The following is a 19,968-nucleotide window of genomic DNA, read 5'->3' as shown; positions in this document are numbered from 1 at the left end:
GGGGGGAAGGAGGGTCATGAGCACTAAAATTTACCGATGAAGGCATGGATGAAGATAAATTTAGGTCCTATTTCATCTACCGATAAACGATTTATCGAACAACCAGGAATTTTTTGCACCAACTAAAGATTTACCAACTCATGTAGAATGGGGATGGGGTAACACCCCTACACACCCCGCTATCTATGTCCCTGCTTCCTGACGATAACATCAATTTTTATCATTTCTGGAATCATTGTTATGGTGCCCCTTTAAACAGCTGCCCCCACTTTCATAATGCGTCCTACGTCCGTAAAATTTACTTATGCAGTGAAATCACCATGTATGAGCATCTGCCAAAACTTACACCTCAAGACAATTCCAAATGACTTTCTGCAGTGACGTCAGTATCGTAGAAAGGATGTAATTATTTGAGGGGCACAACAGTTTGACAAAAGTTGATTGGCAAAAGGGGTTTTTATGTTTTTAGAGGGGCATTATCCCTTCTAAGAACAAAAGTAGATCCCTGTCAAGTCATCGTCTTTTCACTAGTAGCCGATAAAAAGGGCAACTTGGTCAGTAATTTGATTTATGGAAGTTTCACTGCAAATTCACGTCCCAGAGAATCATAAAAGACAGATTTTATGTTGAGAGTGGAATCGTAACACCTTTGAAAATTCCAATTATTTCTGTCAACGTTGGCAAAATAATTCCCCAACTTTTGACATACAAATTCGATATATGTTTCCGAACGGTTTCTTTGTGTAAAATAAAGGACATCCCACAGAAATGCAAATCGCAGTTTTATTAACCTTTCCAGTTTCTCTTTGAAAAACGTTAAATAATTTTCATCGTTATATACTCACAATAAATGTTCTAACAATTACACAGTGCATTTCACTCCTGTTCGTCGTTTCAAAATATTTTCATTTTGTGATACTAGATATACTTCTTTGAAAAAAAGTCACTCAAAGAGTTAAGCTAACTCTGATTTAAATTAAAAAAGGCATGATATTTATCAAATTCGTATGACAGAAAAGAAAGGCAGTTGCATTAACACCTAGAAAAAGAAATTTAGACGTCAAAACCCACGTGGAACAGAATAACAAAAAGTACTTCGCTTAGTGACAAATTCTCAATCCTTAGTTAAGGAAACGAAACAACATGAATCCTTGCATAACAACTATCGACTGATTGCTCGAAGAGTGACCTCCAAATTAATTGGAAGCTCAACAAAAAGTTTTGGAGACGAGTAAGAACATTTAACAAGAATGCGATTAATTTCTGTTGAGACAAACAATGCTATATGTACAATATCACCGTCGTAGATGATTTTATTGGCCTAAATGCCAAGTTATCAATAAAACAATTAATAAAGATATTTCTGTCTGGAATAAGGGGAATTCTCTGTGTGGATTAAAAGTACTGGAGGGAACTGTATGATATAGACCCTACTGAAACATATTTGCAGATAGGGAATATCAAAGTATTCCTAGATATCCTTTGGGCTTGTATTTCAGATGCAACTTGGGGGAATGAAATTCATTTGAGAAAGAGTCCTGCCGTTCATTGTCTAGGGAGTGAATTTTGGAAGCTAGCTCGACCCACTTAAATAGCTGGCAAAACTGAACACATCTTTCAGCACCTGAATCAAAACATCAATATTTTCTTAAAAGATTTAAAAAGATAAGTTCAACAAATGATTTCAACTCTTCCGCAACGATAAATTAGCATAAAGGTACTATTTGTAGGACTACATAATTTAACTTACACCAAAAATCTAAAGGAGAGAAAAATTTCAGAATGTACACATTGGAACTTCATTTATTCAAAAAGCTAATGAAAATTGCGGTTCAATTCTTGGCAAAAGATCATTCAAACTTGCCGGAGGGTACGGCTGCCACTCTTCGTGAAAATTCGCCAAAATAATATGATTTTGCAAGTAACAATTGTTCTAAACGGTTCTTTGAAAATTCAATAACAAAGGAGAAGTACGTGAAATAATATGAAGTAGCTCATTGCGAGATAATGGAACAATTGTTTCTTGCAGGTATTTGTCAGTGAAATTCAGGACAGAGTGCTTACGACTTGTCGCCCGCAATAAAAATGAGCAAACTCTTGTATGATATATTAACAATCATCTTCAACCCTTAAAAAAGCTAATTACCCCGGATAACTACGGTGTCGATGGTTCAAGAACAGACCTCTGCTGCAAATGTTGCGAGGTCACTTGCAAAGTTTGCGAGCTCACGATTTGCGCCGGAAGGTTACGATTAGGCGAAACTACCAGTTTTGGTAAAATTTGTTGCTGGTACGACAAACTTTCCGCTTGCATTGCTGAGTTCAGTGGAGATATCATGGATTGTTGTTGCAGTTGCTGGATCTGCATTTGCTTCAGTTGAGCAATTGGTTGTGATGTTGAACTGTATTGTGGGGTGTTGGATAGTAGCTGCGTAGAGGTTGTGACAAGGTTTGTCTGTTGCGAAGGCGACCTTACAGGGTTCTGCACTGCCTGACTTGGGCTGGGGGCTTTCCGTGAGTCAAAAGGGGCAGGTTTTTGAAATGGACTTGATCTTTGATTGTTTGTATCTACAAGAGAAGGAGAAAAAGATCAATCCAAATGCAGATTGTGATTTGAAAAAAATATTCTAACAAATTTACCTTCTGGTTTAATGAGCAAGACAAGAATTTGAACAAGAGCTTGATTCAAAATTTCACTTTATCTCTTTCGTTACGTTCAGCTAAAAATACTACTCAGTTTATGGGTCATGTTGCTAAGTATGAAAATTTGAAGTAAAAAGATTTTCACGTTGACCAAAAATCCCTTGTTCACATTGCGACAACAACTTTCAGCTATTTCCACTAATGGCAATCATTCACTAACAAACTTTGATTTTAATTATCATATCTTCTTATTGACTAGCTTATTACCATTAAAATAGGTACAAAAGAGCCACCAATTTCTACCAATGTTTACCAACAAAAAGGACATACAAGATATATGAAGGGGTCAACTCCTGAGCTGATCTGACTGCATTGTACATCTCAAATTCAGAACTATCATTTTGGTCGAAGCTATTTTACAGCCAATAAGAGTAAGATGGTCTATAAATCATTAAGGTAAACATGGGGTAAAAAGGAGAATCCTTTTTCCAGGAAAATCAAACCCATATGAAGGAAAATATGTTAAGATGATCAAGAAATAGCAATTTCCCATTACGCACTCGTGATTCACTGATCAAGTCACATGACACTGGAAGAATATGAGGGGAAAGACAAACATTTGCGTCTGATGATTGATAATAGTGATAAATATTGATTATGATTGATGACGATTGATGGTGACGATTAATGGTGACTGATAATGGCGATTGGTGATCGTGATTGGTGATGTTGAATTATGGAACTTATATAGAAACAGGAGACAAGCTTACCTTTATGATAATTCTGCAGCTGCTGCGAAGGCTGCCGTACAACCAACTGCGATACCCTTGAAGGCCCGGAGACCGCAAGTCGCTTGGTGGCCGACGTCGAGGAGTTTGCTGCACGTATGCTTGCGTTGATGTTTGCGGATGCGATACTTTGCCCAGGACTATATGCGATACTAAAAGTTTCAGGAGACGAGACAGTTCCATTGGCCAACTGAGAAACAGGCTGCTGACCCTGAAAGGGATTTAAATTGAGTTATCAGATTTTGCTCATTTCGAAAACTAAGATGTAAAATGCTAAAGTTGACTTTTCTTTTAGCTATACCTTATCGGCGTTTTAAGCAAGCATGCTTGTAGTTTAATCGTGTTTTTCAAGCTGCACATTTCTGTCTGATGGATACTCTGTAATACCAATCTATATAATAATCTCCTTCAATTTCTAACTAAGAGTAGTATTCATCAAACATTAAAAGTTTACCAGGAGAACAAACGTTGCCTAAATCTCTATCTTATTTTCCTCACATTCTTTCCAACGACAAAGTAGTCAAAACTATGTAACATGACGTATTAAGGATATTTTGAACCAAGATATATTTAGGATTTCAAAGCAAAAACAGAAACACTCACCTGAGTCGCGAGGAAGACCCCCGGCGAAACACTCTGTTGGTTCCCTACACCGGGGGCAGGTAAAATCTCCTTTAGGTTTCCTTGGTAAGCAGCTAGGTTTTGAACTTGGGTAACATTTGGTAGCGATACCATCATTCCCTGCGTTACAGCCACATTCGGGGCCACCATGTGATTGACAACCTGCCCTTGATCTACAACGACATTCTGCGATCCGGCAAGGTTTATACTTAAATTCTGTGGCAAACCTTGGTTTATTCCCATTGTCTGACATAATGATAAACTTGAGTTCAACCCGATGTTTGTATTCAGATTCGCAGTTATATTACCTCCTGTTATGGTCAAGTTAGAAATTCCACTTTGTGCGGAATCAGTGCAAAGCAATGCTCCTGATAGGAAATTACCGTCCAACGATTCAACATCAAAGCCTTGTAAAGCCTGTCCTAATTCATTGACGCATTTTGCAAGGTCGACAGCAGTTGGATCTTTTAAATTAATACTATCATTCACGATGTTATCTGATAAACTTCCATCTTTGCTAATAAATTCATTTTTAAGTGCATCTGCAGAGTGCCTTCGTTTTCGTGACGACGAATAATGTTCACTCAAAAACGAGTCAGAAACCTGTCGTTTAAGATTTGCTTGAGAATTTTCTTTAGAGACTTTCGTCTTCACACGCGGAACTGGTCCAAATCTACTTGGTTCTGTGGTTGATGACGAATTCAAAGTAAATGAGTTTGAAGTGTCCATTGTACTGACACCCTCATCAAGGACTTGGGTGGAGCAAATGCCTTGGAAAAAGATTAAAATTGCATCAGAAGACCTTTAAATCAGAATCGAGCAAATAGAATAACAAGAAACAATTTCACTAGAAGCAACAATTCAGGGAATAAGAACAGCTTGTGTATGTGAAAAGAGTTGTCTTCAAGAAAAGTCTCATATGTGTACGATTTACAGCTTGAATATAGGAAAATTTCTAATACAAACAAGACATATTCTGAGAACAAAAAGATTCTAAATCATAAGAAGATTTAGGAAATACAAAGCTCTGCTGGTGATGTTTCGCGATTATTCAAGATTTCAATCCAAAACATCTTACCATCAGCCGCTGAAAAACGCTTATAACTTAGCTGCTGAGAATTCACCCTAGAAGCACAAAAAAAAGAGATGAGAAATCAAATCTTTTCTATTTTGGGAATATATTGTACTTAAACATCTTATAGGAAAAGAACATGAAGGACTTTTAAAACATGAAATGGAAAATTTTGCTTAAAGGAGAACTGACACGCAAAAATAAGTTTGGCTAAAACGGTAGTTCGTGACAAGCAAATTCCGGGATCGAAAAAATTTTTTAAATCACAGTTACCGTTTTTGAAATACAGGCGTTTTAAGTTGAGAAACGACAATTATTCCGACAACTTGAGACTCAAGGCGAAAATCGTCACGAGTGGTCGATCATCTTTGACGTCACAAGTGACATGTTCTCAGCACGTATTGTGTTTCTCTATAGAAACCTTTAACAAAATGCTGCGGACAAATGTTTATTTTGTGCATGTGAAAGGAGCCAATTTTGCATTTTTGACACATAATTGACTTTTTCAATGGTTTGGGACTCTGAATCGGAGTTTTATTGCACTGATTTCGAAACAAATGGAAAGTTTCAGCCGTCTGAGTTTTTACTACCAACCAGCGCTGCCGCTTGGGCAGACAGTCGTCCTATGGCTCAACAGTGACGATGTATGAACAAAGAACAGACTGGAAGTACAAACTGATATGGAATTTCTATTAAAAACAATGCTATTGCTACAATCTAAATGAGATCAGGTATCGTAAAACTAGAATTTCATTTCAGATTGAGGCGTCTTTGTCCAGACTGCTTTGTCTGTATGGCCTAATTCGCTGAAATGCCTATGATGCCCTAAACGGAACTTCAAGTTATTCATTGTTAATGTAACATTCTATGATTGTTTTTCAATGTTTCAAACACGTTAACTGTATCGTGATATTAAATAGTAAAGGCGGGTTAAAAGTCGACTTGTGCGGATTATATGCCATTTTCACCGGGCGTGAAGGGTTTCGGGAACTGATAAGTTACCTGGCAGTCGAAAAATCTGGATTTACGAAATAGGCTCTTAGCTCTTAGTCAAAGAACTTGATTTCTTAGTCGAAGAAAATGCTGTTTAGCTGTCATAGGAATATCAACTGGCGCATTATCTTCTTTTGCAAGCAATTTTGACTTCTGTGGGGGATGGTCTTTTTGCAAGACTAGGTTATTCCCTAGTATATCAACCTCTGTTAAAATACAATAATCAAGTTCAGTGAAATTATTATTCAGTCACACTCGCAGCTTCCATCAACCAAGGTTTTTTCTTGAATTCATATGGTTGCAGGATTGCTTTTATCGCTGTCTCCACTAGATTTTGTTTGTCTTTTGGCTATTGCTTCAACCCCACCCCCCCCCCCCACCCCCATGTTGCGATTTTATTTGTAATTGTAAAAATAAAAACTTTGAAGAAACGGTATCAGTTTTCAAACAAAGTCGACTCCTTTTTTCACAAGCTTTGAGGTTCTTTCAATGTTTCAAAGCATCCTGGTTCGAAGCTATCATGGCATAAAAATAAATTTTATGTGGATATTAGCGTCTAAGCAGACACGTAGCTAGGATTTTCTAGCTTCTATATACTTATAAATGAAATGTCTGACATTTTTTTGTCTTTTCGCCGCGGACTATTTTCAATAAAACACGAAACTTCATTGGTACTTTCACCGTTGCGGTGAAAGCCTTTACAACGACATTGTTAACATGTCACTTGTGACGTCAACCGAGAATTTTAACAACTCCTGGCGATAATCTTGTTTCCGCTTCGGGAAATTCCCGAGTCCTGGCTGTGACGTATTTGACGGATAAAAGTGCAAATATCAGAAAAACGGCGAATCTAAGAAGAAAACTTTTTCCAGATTTGAAGTCAGCGACAAATTTTGCATCGAATAAGCCAAAATTATTTTTGCGTGTCAGTTCTCCTTTAAGTTGTAATCCTTGTAACTTTACGAAGATAAATTTTCAAAAAGGCTTTTACCAAATTCAGCTCTATGTTGCTTACCAATTTTCAAACCGAAAAATAGGTGCATACAATGAAAAGTAAAAAAACAGTGAACTTTTTAAAACAAGAAGCTCTACAAATTCTTAATGAAAAACGAATAATTTGCAGCAAATTTTATCCTCTAAAACCCCAAATATAACAATGAAGAAAAACTTTATGTAATGAATTAAGTGCATTTCTAAGACAAATAATTACTAAAGGATGCAAAAGAATAAACTCTCACGTGTTCGAGTTCGCTTTTATGAGTTGATCCACCATAGTTTGGGCTGCAAGCCGAAAACTGTGGAATTTTTTGTTAAAAGAGTAGCATCCACTTCCAATGCGCCGGGCAGAGAAATTGTTTACCTAGTAACGTAAAAAGCATTAAAATTGATACGTCATTATGCATATCTAGCCAATAAATGTTCCAATTTTTCAAACGCTGTCAAATCCAACGACACTTTGAAACGCTTTCAAACACGTCTTCCATCAGAAACTTTTGTGAGAAAGTTAAATCATCAAATCACAATGTACTGATTGTGGTTTAAATGCTATGTCAAACATTTCTTTTGGATTTTATTCTTGATTTAATGTTTAGTAGATTTATATGACAAATTCCTGCAATAAGGAAATCCAGCATAATCTAAATTCAAGGATGCATACTTAGCATACTTAGCTCTTCAGCAATTGAATATTTTTTTTTGCGAAAGTCTGTTTGCAATTGTTATCCTGACTCGAAAATTGACAAGAAATGAGGCATAAAGGAGGTATAGAGGAGAAAAGAATTTTCAAGTTACAAAAATGATTAAACATGATTACAAAAGTGTTAAGCTATTGCAAATATATCCTGGCTTGAGGTTTTTACATTCAAAATCAATCTAGCCATGTAAAAGGTTGAAAACATCAGTAGCGTTATAAGGGAAGAACATAATTTGCTGCTAAGGTCTCGCAAACTCTATCATTTAATCTTCCTAATAGTCTAAAAAATCCTCAATTTACTTACTGCTAAAGGTTTTGGGTGATATGAGATTGTTTGTATTGACGAAGAATGGTCTTCGCAGATATAATCCACGTAGGTAGGTTGTATTTGCGTAAATGGTGAAGTGTGATCGTCACCCAAGGAATGTTTCTTAGCTATAGAAGAAAAAGAATTGTGAAAAGAACAAAAAAGCGCCGCAAAGGGCATCAAACGATGGTAGAAGAATAAGCTTCGATAAATGCTGGTTTAATAATCTTGAATCTGGTTTCATAATCTTGAGTCTGGTTTTATAATCTTGAGTCTCGTTTCATAATCTTGAGTCTCGTTTCATAATCTTGAGTCTGGTTTCATAATCTTGAATCTGGTTTTATAATCTTGAGTCTGGTTTTCTAATCTTGAGTCTCGTTTCATAATCTTGAGTCTGGTTTCATAATCTTGAGTCTGGTTTCATAATCTTGAATCTGGTTTCATAATCTTGAGTCTGGTTTTATAATCTTGAGTCTGGTTTTCTAATCTTGATCTGGTTTAAAAATCTTGAATCTTGTTAAAAAAACCTCGAGCATAGTTTATATAATCTCGAGTCTGGTTTAATAATCTTGAATATAATCTTGTTACAGATACTTGTTGTTGCTGTTGCACTATTGAAAACCAAGACTTGCGTAGAAAAGACAAATTTAAGGGACAACTTTGATTAAAACTTGGTCAAATATTGGGGGCAAGCCTATTGTTTTGATGCGATGATGTAAAATTCCCCCCTTTTGTTTTAGAACAAAAGACCATTGTTTTCTAAAATATTAGGGAGCGACCGCCCCTCCCTCGCCCCACAGGTGTCCACCACTGAAAAAATCCTTATTTACCTTTATTCTAAAACCCCGTAGTTAGTTAATTGATTCAAACTCATAAAAAAAGATACCAGCGAATGCGAAGCCTTGAAAGACAGAAAAATGAAAGAAAAAATTCATCACAAACCTTCAGACCGGAAAGAATCTTTCGATGACGGTGATCTACATAAGAGAAGAAAACGATAGTTTTTAATCTAAAGTTTTTAATCAAAATTAGGATCTGGGTAATAGATAAAAGCAAGAGTAAGGGAATATTTAGCAGATAAAAATTATTCAAAAAGCTTTTAATTATTTATATAAATACAGAATGTGACTATTTACAGACAAACATGCACAACTTTTCTCAATGAGAAAATATATTTGTATATAATAAAATCTAGCAGAAATCTAGAGAAAATTCCTTAATTTACAAAAAGAGCTGCTTTGAAATCTTTCAAAATTCTTACTAGATATTAATTAATAATCTGCATGCTTTGGTGTCAAGAACAGAGCAGTTCTAAGTTGCAACTCCGAGTTGCGCGCTTGATGACGTCATCAGGCAACTGTCCAGCATTAAGGAACAATTGCCTGATGAGCACATTAAGCGTGAATCGCGGTGCTGAAAATTCGAATCGTCTGCTTTTTACATCAAAGCGTGTACAGAACTGCCTATACTGCATTGAACACTTTAAGACAAACATTTATCAGACAGGTATACAGTAATATATTTGTCATTGTGAGGATTCTATTAAAGGTTTCTGTCTTCCTAGTAAGAGGAAGGTATTTCCATAAACACTGCTGTTAGTGAAAGCTGCTTATTACCTTGGGTCCGTTGCACTTGAAAGTCGTCGCTCTGACTTCAACGTGAAGTTGGGAGGATTCGACCGGGTTGGCGAAGGCGTTGCAGTCGGCGTGTTGGTGCCTGATGACGATCCACTCTCCTTGTTGCTCTGTACGCGCAGCTTGTAATCAGCCAACAGGGCATCAAAGACTTTGGACCGCCCCGACACTTCTCTTCTAGATGCTAACGAATGTGTCTGGAATAAGGGAGAACAGTTCTCAGAATCGTTCAAAGTTAACAAAAACATCAAATCAATACTGATTGATTCATAACAATACCAGCTAGCGTTTATGAGAAAAAAATTACAAGCTTAAACATAAATGCACCAAGTACTGTTTGCGAACAAACACAGGAACAGCTTTAGAGAAGACGAATCGGCAAGTAAAGTTAATGAAGTCAACAAAACAAGAAGGTAACAGACGATAAACTATCGATTTGAGATAATTGATAGATAGAATAACAGAAAGGATAGGGTACATAAAGAGGAAGCAGACGGCGTAACGGAAAACATAAACGGAAGCCCGGGGCGAATATGTGGAAGAAGCCCGGGGCGAATTCAAAAGAAAATACTGTTAGAAAGTTGAAACTTTCTGCTTTTCAAAAGCAACATCCTTACCACTGCAAAAGTCCAGCTTGGGGAAAACAAGTAGAAACAGGCCTTTTGAAGCAGTATAGGTGTAGAAGTGTTTGGACGAAACGGTTTGGGAGAATGTCTTAGACACAATTCCAGTTATTAACTAAATTCTCACGATTTTGCATTATGATTGGCATATTTAAATCCATTTATGCATTTATACTGATTTTGGAGTTACACAAAACTTAACGACTCCGACAGCTTGGACATACACCTTAAAAACGCTTTACTCTTGAAGCTTCTCAAAAAATGTAGGGTTGATTATTGAAAGATTTAAGACGTTCTGGGAAACACGCGGAAAGCATACCTTGCACGTGAGTGACCTGGTGCAGTTCCTGGTCTGCTCTTCGATCCAAACACCACAGTGTCTCTCTGGATCATATTCTTTATCTAAAAGGAAAACGCAGCATGCGTTTATATATAAGGAAAACACAGCATGCGTCTATATAAAAGAAACTCAAGTGAATCCGCCCATGAGATTCTTTAAATCACTAAGCCCCCTTAATGGAGTAAGCATATTCTTTAAATATATAGGGAGAGGGAGAGAAAGATAGCTTTGATGAAATCCTGCTAGCAATTGAGTGCTGGACAATGCATAGACAAAAAATTTAAAAGTAAATGGAGTTCATAGATAAATAAAGGGCCAATTCTGTGACCTGCAAATGTGCACTTTCCCCCGGTTCTTACGTCTACAAGGAAGGCAAGGAACATTTATTCACTTCTCAGAGTTTTTAACGAAAGCTTCGCCATTCCAAGCACATCAACAGTCAATGAAACAAGAAAACAACACAAGGCATCCTCTTTTCTATTTATATTATATACGTATTGCTTCATTTTGCCAAAATAAATGTTCCTTATAGGCTTATATTTTGGCACTTATCTTTTGCTAAACATCCGCTAAAAAAACATTCTTGACACCCTTAACTTTCCTCACCTTTATTAATAATCTGTTTCTTGTGTTGTCCCTTCCAGGTTGACGTCTGCTTTTCAGAACCGGCCTTCGCTTTGTTTCCAATCACGTTCTTTAAATTTATCTTCGGTATTTTGCCTTTAGCGGTGTGGTTGAAATTCGGTATCGTCAATGGAACCTCTTCGATTTTCACATTGATGTCAGTTGGGTCCACCTCTTCGATGCGGATGAAGCTGTTGTCCCCAGGGGATTTTAACAGTTTTGATTTTCCGAATGTGTGTGACGGTGATAGAATTTCCTTTGTCACTGAACATATTCTGGTCGGTGATCGCTTTATAGATGACAAAACCTTAGGATGCTTTCTCTCTGCACAGAAAAAGGTTATGAAATTTATCGATAATGATAGCGACACAGTAAAGTTTAAACATAGCTAATTAATACAGAATTTGATCCTTGCTCTGCCATTATTCATTATCAATTATTCACAAGGTAAATTGTTTCAAATTTATGCAACAATTTCTAGCCCGCTCGAGTGTTGTGATATTTTTCAGCGCTTCTGGCTAGTTTTTCAGAGCTTGTTTTCACAAAACAATTGTATCATGGAGTACAGTAGGTTCCCGCATATAAGAAACCACTTTTTAAATTGAGGCCTCAGAACGTTTCTAATTTTAAGATACCTTTTTATAATCAGAGAATAAGTTTCTTATATATAGGTTACATATTTTTTAAATAAGCAAGTAAGCTTTAAGTGTTGGACCGTGTTTGGTTATGCCAAATTATGTTTTAAACACTACATTGCATTACAATATTTAGGGGATTATTTTTTGGCATACAATAATAAAGTATGACGGATCTGAAAATAAGAAACATTTCAATTTCAGACCAAAAATTGTTTTTTATTAAAGGAGCCCTTTGAAAAGAATTTGAGGCTGGTTTCTTATACAAGGGGGTTTCTTATATGCGGGAACCTACTGTATGTGCAGATATGAAAACCATCATCCAACTAACTTTATCTGACGCTAGATTCTAATTCGAAAAGGTTACTGCTATGCAAAGAATAAGGCGAGGACTGATGCATGGATGCATCAGTGGCATATAAATAATCCCCATGCACTTACCGTAGTGGGTAATCAGCGACGATACCTGCAAGATGCACTTGCATTCTTTGCAAACGGCTAGAACCAAACCATCTTTAGCAGGGCAAACGCCAAACAGCCTCATATCTGAAAACCCAATGAAATGTAACATTTGACAATGTTTGATTTTCACCTTAGGAAGAGCTAAAATTCTTTTACAACGAATATTCATCAGTATTACTTATTTTCAGTCAAGTGACATAAAATATAAGAAAAAAAATGATGTAGGTTTTTCTAATGCATTTCTGGCCATGACTGTCTGAGACAAGATGAAAACAAGTAAAGGGTGTACTTAATATCAGACAATAATTGTGAATTTTTCAAGTTTTTCGAATGATTCACTACAACTTGGCTTTCATCATCTGATAAAGTTTTCCATTCACAGGCCATGCAGACATCTATTATTATTGCATAAAGACAAAATGCGAAATTTTGGTTTTCTAATATCTGGCAATCTTGAGTATTATCATTCCCGAATTACATTTTATGGTTCTTATCAATCAAACGTTTATGGAAAATAAATAATATGTTGTTATAAACTTTGATGATTGTAGGATAATAAATTGTTGCATGATTACAAAAAAAAACAATTATTTAGGCAGCAATTAAAATGCATGCAGTTCTAGTTTTTGCCATACATACCTTCTTTGTGCAATCTTGCTGCCTCAGTGTTTATTCCTTTCGGATGTACTAACCCTGCAACAAAGTGACTTTTTTAGCTGATTGGTACACCAAAGTATTCTACATTCAACAAAATGTAAGAGAAGTAAGAAAAAAAAATTAAAATCAGCAAAACTGTAATAAACATACAAGGAATAAAAAAATAAAAACTTCTTTTAAAAAGTAGAACTAAAGGCTAGCTCCAGCATCAGATTGAATCAAACTGAGAAGTGGTCATTTATAGGACAAAAAGGACTTGTATTGGTCTAGTATTTAAAATGAAGAATCCAGTCGCAAAAAATGTATTTATTCAAGTGCTTAAAACTATAGATAAATGACTTATTAAGGATTAACTGTATGGCTTGGCACTTGACTGAAGTGAAGAATAGAATTTCACTTAAAATCTTAAGCACAACTAAATGTTGTCAATTAAAATCATACAAATATATGCAAATATAATCTGAGTAGCAGGTAAAATCCAAGAAAACTAGATAGCCTTGTTTCAAAGAAGAGTATCCCTTGGTGATATGAAATATGTGATAAAGCAAGATAACGATAACAAAACTTCATATGTCCCAGTTTCAAAGGATGAATAAATATTATCCAGTATATAAAAGTTTTTCCAGGTGAAATAAAAATAAAAACAAATAGCTGAATTAAATTAATTAAAATATAAGAGAAAGTATTGGTGAAAATTAGCAACTTTGTTTTCAAGATTATCCACTGCAAATGAGCAGAGCTTCAAGTTTGAGAGCAGAACAACTTTCTTACAACCATTTGACAATTTTCTCAGAAAAGAGGGAATAAACAAAACTAATTATTTAAGCTGAAAAACTGAATTCCTATAGACATTCTCTGGTGGATAATCTGCAGTGATGCAGATAGAATCCAATGCAACTTCAAACCAGATTATAAAGTGTCAAATGCAGACAATATCAAATATCACCTTTTAAAATCATCAGTTGGTTAATGTGAACAAGGGTAATTTGTGACTATAATCAGGAATAACCCTGGGGCAGTAGAGACCAAACGTGTACTATTGCAAAAATATTATTTGCTGCAGAATATGTTTAAGAAATAACTTAAAGCTTGCCCGCATGCTTTTCACCTACAGGTGCCTTGTGATAATTCCTTATTGTCCTGTTGTCAAGCCTTACAGAAAAATAGACCAATAAAAACAAATGTGGCATAGATGTATACTGAATATAGCATAGAAATCTTTATGACAAGAGCAAAATTGGTTGGATCATCTTACAAGGAAAAGAGCTGAAGAATAACTTAACAATAGATTCTCAACAGCCATCAAACAACAATATACAAAAGCCCATTTAATGGGAGCATGCATTTTGAAAGAGTATGTACTCTTCAGGAATATAGACAAAGAAATAAAAATACAAGACTGGCAGTAATAGAATATATTGTGGCTTATATATACAACCAGGAGGAAATACAGCCCTGATTTTTTGATAAGTATAGTTGACAGGCTTAGAAGAGAATATGGCAAAAGCTATCTGCTTTGGCACCAGAAGGACATAAAAAGGCAGAAAGGAAGAGAGTTCTGGCATTCTTTTTTCCATTCTTCCAATTTTCTGCAGTAGAGGGCCCCATAGAGACTAAGTTTTATAAATTCATGCACAGTATTTTACTACTTCACAATATCTCACCCAATAAACATGATTTCACAAGCACAAACATATTTTAATGGAATTGTTCATCATTGTCAAGGATTGCAACTTCATGTTTACACAGCAAGATATTGTGAATAATGTCCCTTGCAAATAAAGGGAGCCCCTAAGGATGACTAATAATGTCTTACTCCAAGTCATGGTCTTGGTCTTACAATTTTTATAGATGAATTAGGAACTATAGATAAATCATGATGCAAGAAAATGTATTTTTTATGCAAAAAGTGTATCAAATAGTTTAATGTAAAGTTTTATAAACTGAAATTTATGCTATAAAACACTGATATGTACAAAAACCATGAATAAAACAAAGTAATATGGAAAACGTCTGGCAAAACATTTTCACAATTTATTTTATTCAAATTTTGAGCAAAGCTTGCAAATCTTTCTCTATATCATTGTTGTCTGGTAAAATCTTCTGGTTTATTTTATATTCCCACATCAAGCATACACATGCTCTTCATATCAATGTGAATATTAGTTAATAAAAGTTAATAAATTATACAAGTTAAAAAAATACTTATGAGCTTGGAAAACAAAATACAAAAACTGGAATCGATACTGAAACTTAGCAACACTTTCACCACAACTTCCTAGTTATTTAAAAAATTAGTCAGCTATATTACTATGAGAGATTTAGCTAAAGTTTACATATTGATATTTTTATCATTTACTGCAAATAGAAGGAATGAGCTACATGAATTTGAAGTTACAAAAGGAGACTATCTCCTTACATTCCTAACAAACATACTTTTATTGGAAAAAGGGTTTAGAGCAAGCCTGCATTCTTTAAAGCAAGAAGCTCCATGAGAAGAAGCAAGCAAGGAAGAGGCAGATAACTGTTTTCTCAGTTTGGATGTAAAACATTAAAACAATTTAGATTTTAGTGGTATTGCCTGAAATATTTAAACTAAAAGCATGGGATGAGCAGCTACCAATTTTTGAAACACAGACGTTTTTAATCATTCAAGGAACATCATTGAGACCTTTTCTTTTGATCTATGTTAACTTGGAACAAAATATCATTTTATGAGACAGCAGTTCCAGGATAAAGAAAAGAAATGCAAATACAGTTGAAAGGAGTTGAAATAAGACAGCAGTAAACATGTGGGTGACAGCAATTATCAATTAGTAATCACAAAGCTCAAGCAAAGGCACACCTTGCCACTAAAATATTATGACGGGTGCAAACACAACAATATCTTCAAGAATTCAAAAATCTATTGGCATTCTTTATAGCAAGCTTTCTTGGAAACCAATACCAACAAAGATGGTGGACTACCTGCACTCATTGCCCTTAATAGTATACAGACAAAAATCTTAACCTAAGCTTCAATAGCATGTTCCAACTGACTGACTAAAATTGCTAATCTTTGGATTTCCATATTTGTGATTATTATAACTGTATCAACAGATATTTGAGTTCGAAGGAAACAATAATATATGAAGTTGAAGGATAGGGAAAATGATTTTATTAGCAATTCAAGCCCACATCTACTTGATGGGTTTCATCTCTTGCCAGTAACATGTTTATGCAAGGGAGGTTGATAAGCATACAAATGACTTTGAAATGGTCCTAATGAGGGTTACCATCTAGATGAAACAATGAGGCTTTCCAGATTAAAAATTGCAAAGCACGCTTTGCAGTATGGTTTGAAATCTATAAGATATGGAGGTGCAAAATCTGGGAAAAGGGTTTTGCATGTTATTAAGCAAACTTTAACAATAATGAATTTCCAGCATCAACTAAAGGTCAATTTCTTCAGTACCAATTACCAGCCCTAGAACTATCCAGCTCTATCTAGCTCCAGTTCAATCTAGCTCTAGCAGCCATACTTAAAATACAGTATGGTTTAATTAATGTAATCTTCATTTATCATCAATAAATCTACAATTTTTGTTCTTAACCAAGTGGGTGCTCTCTCCTTGATTAGTTTCCTTATTGACAGAGCTCATCCTCTCAAGAAACTCCTTGCATAGAAATTGCCACAACACTTTACTAGCAATGAAGGTGATGTTCAAGGCTCTATATTTGCAAAGTCTTCAAAAAGAAGGGCAATCATTTCCTGTGATATACCATCTAGTCTCTCCCCTCTTAAAGTTTGGCAAGTCCCTGTACAATTGCTTAGTATTTCTTTGTCCTCAATTAAGGGCTCCTGAAGTAAACAGAATCAGAGACAGGACTGTAAAGGTAACAAAACAGCAAGAATTAATGAAAAGAGGTGAAAATGCAACAATCTTGTATAATGTGCAATAAAATCATGACTTATGGGATTGAAAACATGATTTTTAAAGCTTATCTCGATTAGCAAAGATAAAACTTTATCAAATGTGTCATTTGAATAAAGCAAATGATTTGAATTGTGTCGAATTTACTTTGGCACTTGGGAGAAAATGTTGAATCTTTTCAAGCAACATTATTTTTGTTACAAACAAGAGTATTTGATGCAGTCAAAAAGCCAACAAAACTTTCTAACTTAGGTATGATCAAGGCATATCAGTGCAATAAATCTAAACATATATCTACCAAATGGAAATTATCAAATATACATATTCCTGCCATTTCCTTTAATAATTCATATTTGAATAGAAAAGTTTCCTTTTTTCATCACACATTAAAAAACACAGTTATACTATTCATCTGAACCAAATTTATGTGATAGGTTAACAATGCAAATAGCAAATATTGAAGAACTCAGTACTTGTGTATGCTGGGCTATGCCAGAAATGATCATGTGTTACCATATCTTTAGGGTCTGTGATATGACAGTATGACTAGCACAGAACTGCACCTCACAAGAACAACAGTTCACAGGATTAAGGTAGAATACATGGAGGCAAAAATTGCAGTCTTTTCATTGGCACATTAATTATTGGAACTTTGGATAAAATATGAAATGTGTATGGTCCTGTGCAAGTTATTATTGCACATGATGCTCTTGGGGAAAAATATTTCATGTTATGTTAGAACTTAATATCTCACAAGTAGGATCATTTATAACAGCCTGTTTCAGTTATCATCACTGGTGATAGCCTTTTAGGGTACTTTGATAGTCTGGAACATTTAACCTGTATATCATGATTCATGATCTCTAAGGCCGAAGGTAGCCTAAATATATATGTCAAAACAGTGATTTAACTTGAATAGAGCAATATTGGTCAAACTATATTTAAACCATAGAGGAGGACTAGGAAGGTACCAGAATTAGGAACCTTGCATGGAGAGTAAATTAAAAGATTATAACTGCCTGTTCACCTGCCAAGTCCTAAATTTCCAAATAGGAATGATTTAAACATATACATATCTTCAAAACCATAACTATGTATGTGTTATATTGTCAGGGAAAGTATGGGGTGACAACTTGTGTAGAAAACTTTTGAGTTTTGAGGCAGATGCATTTAGCTATCTGTGTTTCTTGTTTCAGTGGCTGTTTTCATCTATTTCTTGCATGTTAATATATATCATATTTTTGAGGTAAATTTGATATTGAATTGAAGGGGGCAGTTGCCCCAAAACCCCGATAATTTCAGAAAGCAGGTGAAAGCAGGGCAGTGTATAGAAGATAAAGCAGTAGAGGCTCTTGAGCAAAGAATTGCTAATAGCTGAAAAAAAGCTATTAAGATTCTAATTATAGCTATTAATGATTAAATAAAATTTAATCATGTTTAATATGTGACAGGGTATGCTTTATAGGTGGTGCCCCCTGGGATTCAAAGTATATGTTGCATACTGACTAATTTTATATTACAGAAGCTATTTTTTTCTGAACATGCTTTGTGGCACTTGCAGCAAAAAAGTGTGGTTTAACAATAAGAAAGATCAATTAATGCTAATCCTTTAACAATCGTTTCCATTGCTTTTAGATATGACATACTATCAAATCTCACAAAACATTACAGTTATAATGGCAGTTGACATAATAATTGCATGCTGAATCAAAGTTTCCATGCCCATAAGGTGGGGGGTGTGCCACCTTCATTTTGTTGAAAAGTAACAAAAATCATAACAACAGGTGTTGAAAAACTTCCATCCAAAATATTTCGCTTCATAAATAAAACAGTTTGTCATAAGATGAGCAATTACTAAATTCGAATATCAATTTTCATTGGTCTGTGATGTTCAATGAAGGTATCACTTTCTTGAGGTTTGTCGGACAAGTGACTGAAAATACGAAAATTACATTGATACAGAACTGAAAACAAAGAAAAACGGACAGGTCATTTAAGTTTCGGACTCATCTGGATACGCAAGAACAGCTAATCTTTTAAAGTTACTGATTCGCATGACTTTGCTAAAACCTGAGCAATCATGAAATTTTAACATTTCCGAAATCCATTAATTTGGATATAATCCGTTATGCATCAATAAACAGCAGGGCCTAACTGATAACATGCTAGCAACAAACAAATGTATACCTTCGGTGTCTTCAAACGCTGTATTTTCGGCGAATAGACTCCATGGCGTTCCTGCATTTAATCCGATTTTCCCGACTCTTTCAGCCATTTTTTCCTCTTTCCGAGTGACAGGACAAGTCTCTACATTTTCACGATGTCTTCTGACGTCACTGGGCCTAGTACAATCAATACATGGTGTTACGGAATTTTTCGTGCACAGGAAAAAACCGGTGATCCACCAGCAGTAAGAAAAATCTGATATATCTTTTCTACATGATTACAATTCGGCCTATTGGTTTCATTTCTTCTTCTGCGATTTAGCAGTTTTCCGTACGATATTACAGTGTGTTGATGGCCTAGGCTTCTTCTAACAGATGCACTCCATTGGGTGAGAACCCGCGCGGCTCCTCCCCAGTCGCATCCTTCCCCGCTATCGATCATGGACGACAAAGCAAGTGTGATTTTACTAACATAATGAAATCAAAGAATAAAGCTTGAATCAATATCGAATTAGTTAGAAAGAAATGTATTTTCAAAAGCAGTCATTAGCAAAAGAGCTTTTATTCGACTAGATTTAAACACCCTTACCTCCCCCACTCCTTCTGCACCCTTTCCGCAACTCTTGTGTTGCAATTAGAGTTTTGATCTTCATAAGTTAGACAACAGAAGGTCCCTTATTAGTGTCATGCTAAAGAAATCCTTTGAAAGATGCCATTACAGGGAACACACATAAAATTGCAGAGCATCAATTCTAAAGACGTAAGAAGATATTGTATACTAATGAATAATATAAATA

General features: G+C 35.3%; 1 protein-coding gene across 1 annotated transcript; it reads right to left on the bottom strand.

The window, feature by feature from the left end:
- Window positions 1–950: 950 nt before the first annotated feature.
- LOC135692785 (uncharacterized) lies at window positions 951–19,596 on the bottom strand. Its single transcript, XM_065211082.2, has 13 exons — window positions 19,194–19,596; window positions 13,075–13,128; window positions 12,415–12,519; window positions 11,321–11,662; window positions 10,694–10,776; window positions 9,734–9,948; window positions 9,060–9,094; window positions 8,115–8,245; window positions 7,356–7,477; window positions 5,131–5,177; window positions 4,035–4,822; window positions 3,414–3,642; window positions 951–2,568 (listed from the first exon to the last, which is right to left on the bottom strand). Exons 1-13 carry the CDS (start codon window positions 19,279–19,281, stop codon window positions 2,156–2,158), a joined length of 2,652 nt encoding a protein of 883 aa, XP_065067154.2. The 5' UTR covers window positions 19,282–19,596; the 3' UTR covers window positions 951–2,155.
- Between the last annotated feature and the right edge of the window lie 372 nt (window positions 19,597–19,968).

The sequence above is a fragment of the Rhopilema esculentum genome, chromosome 3 (assembly GCF_057945365.1).
Source record: "Rhopilema esculentum isolate cy_ngs chromosome 3, ASM5794536v1, whole genome shotgun sequence".
In the NCBI taxonomy this organism is placed as follows: Eukaryota; Metazoa; Cnidaria; class Scyphozoa; order Rhizostomeae; family Rhizostomatidae; genus Rhopilema; species Rhopilema esculentum.
This window is presented reverse-complemented; position numbering and strand designations above follow the sequence as displayed.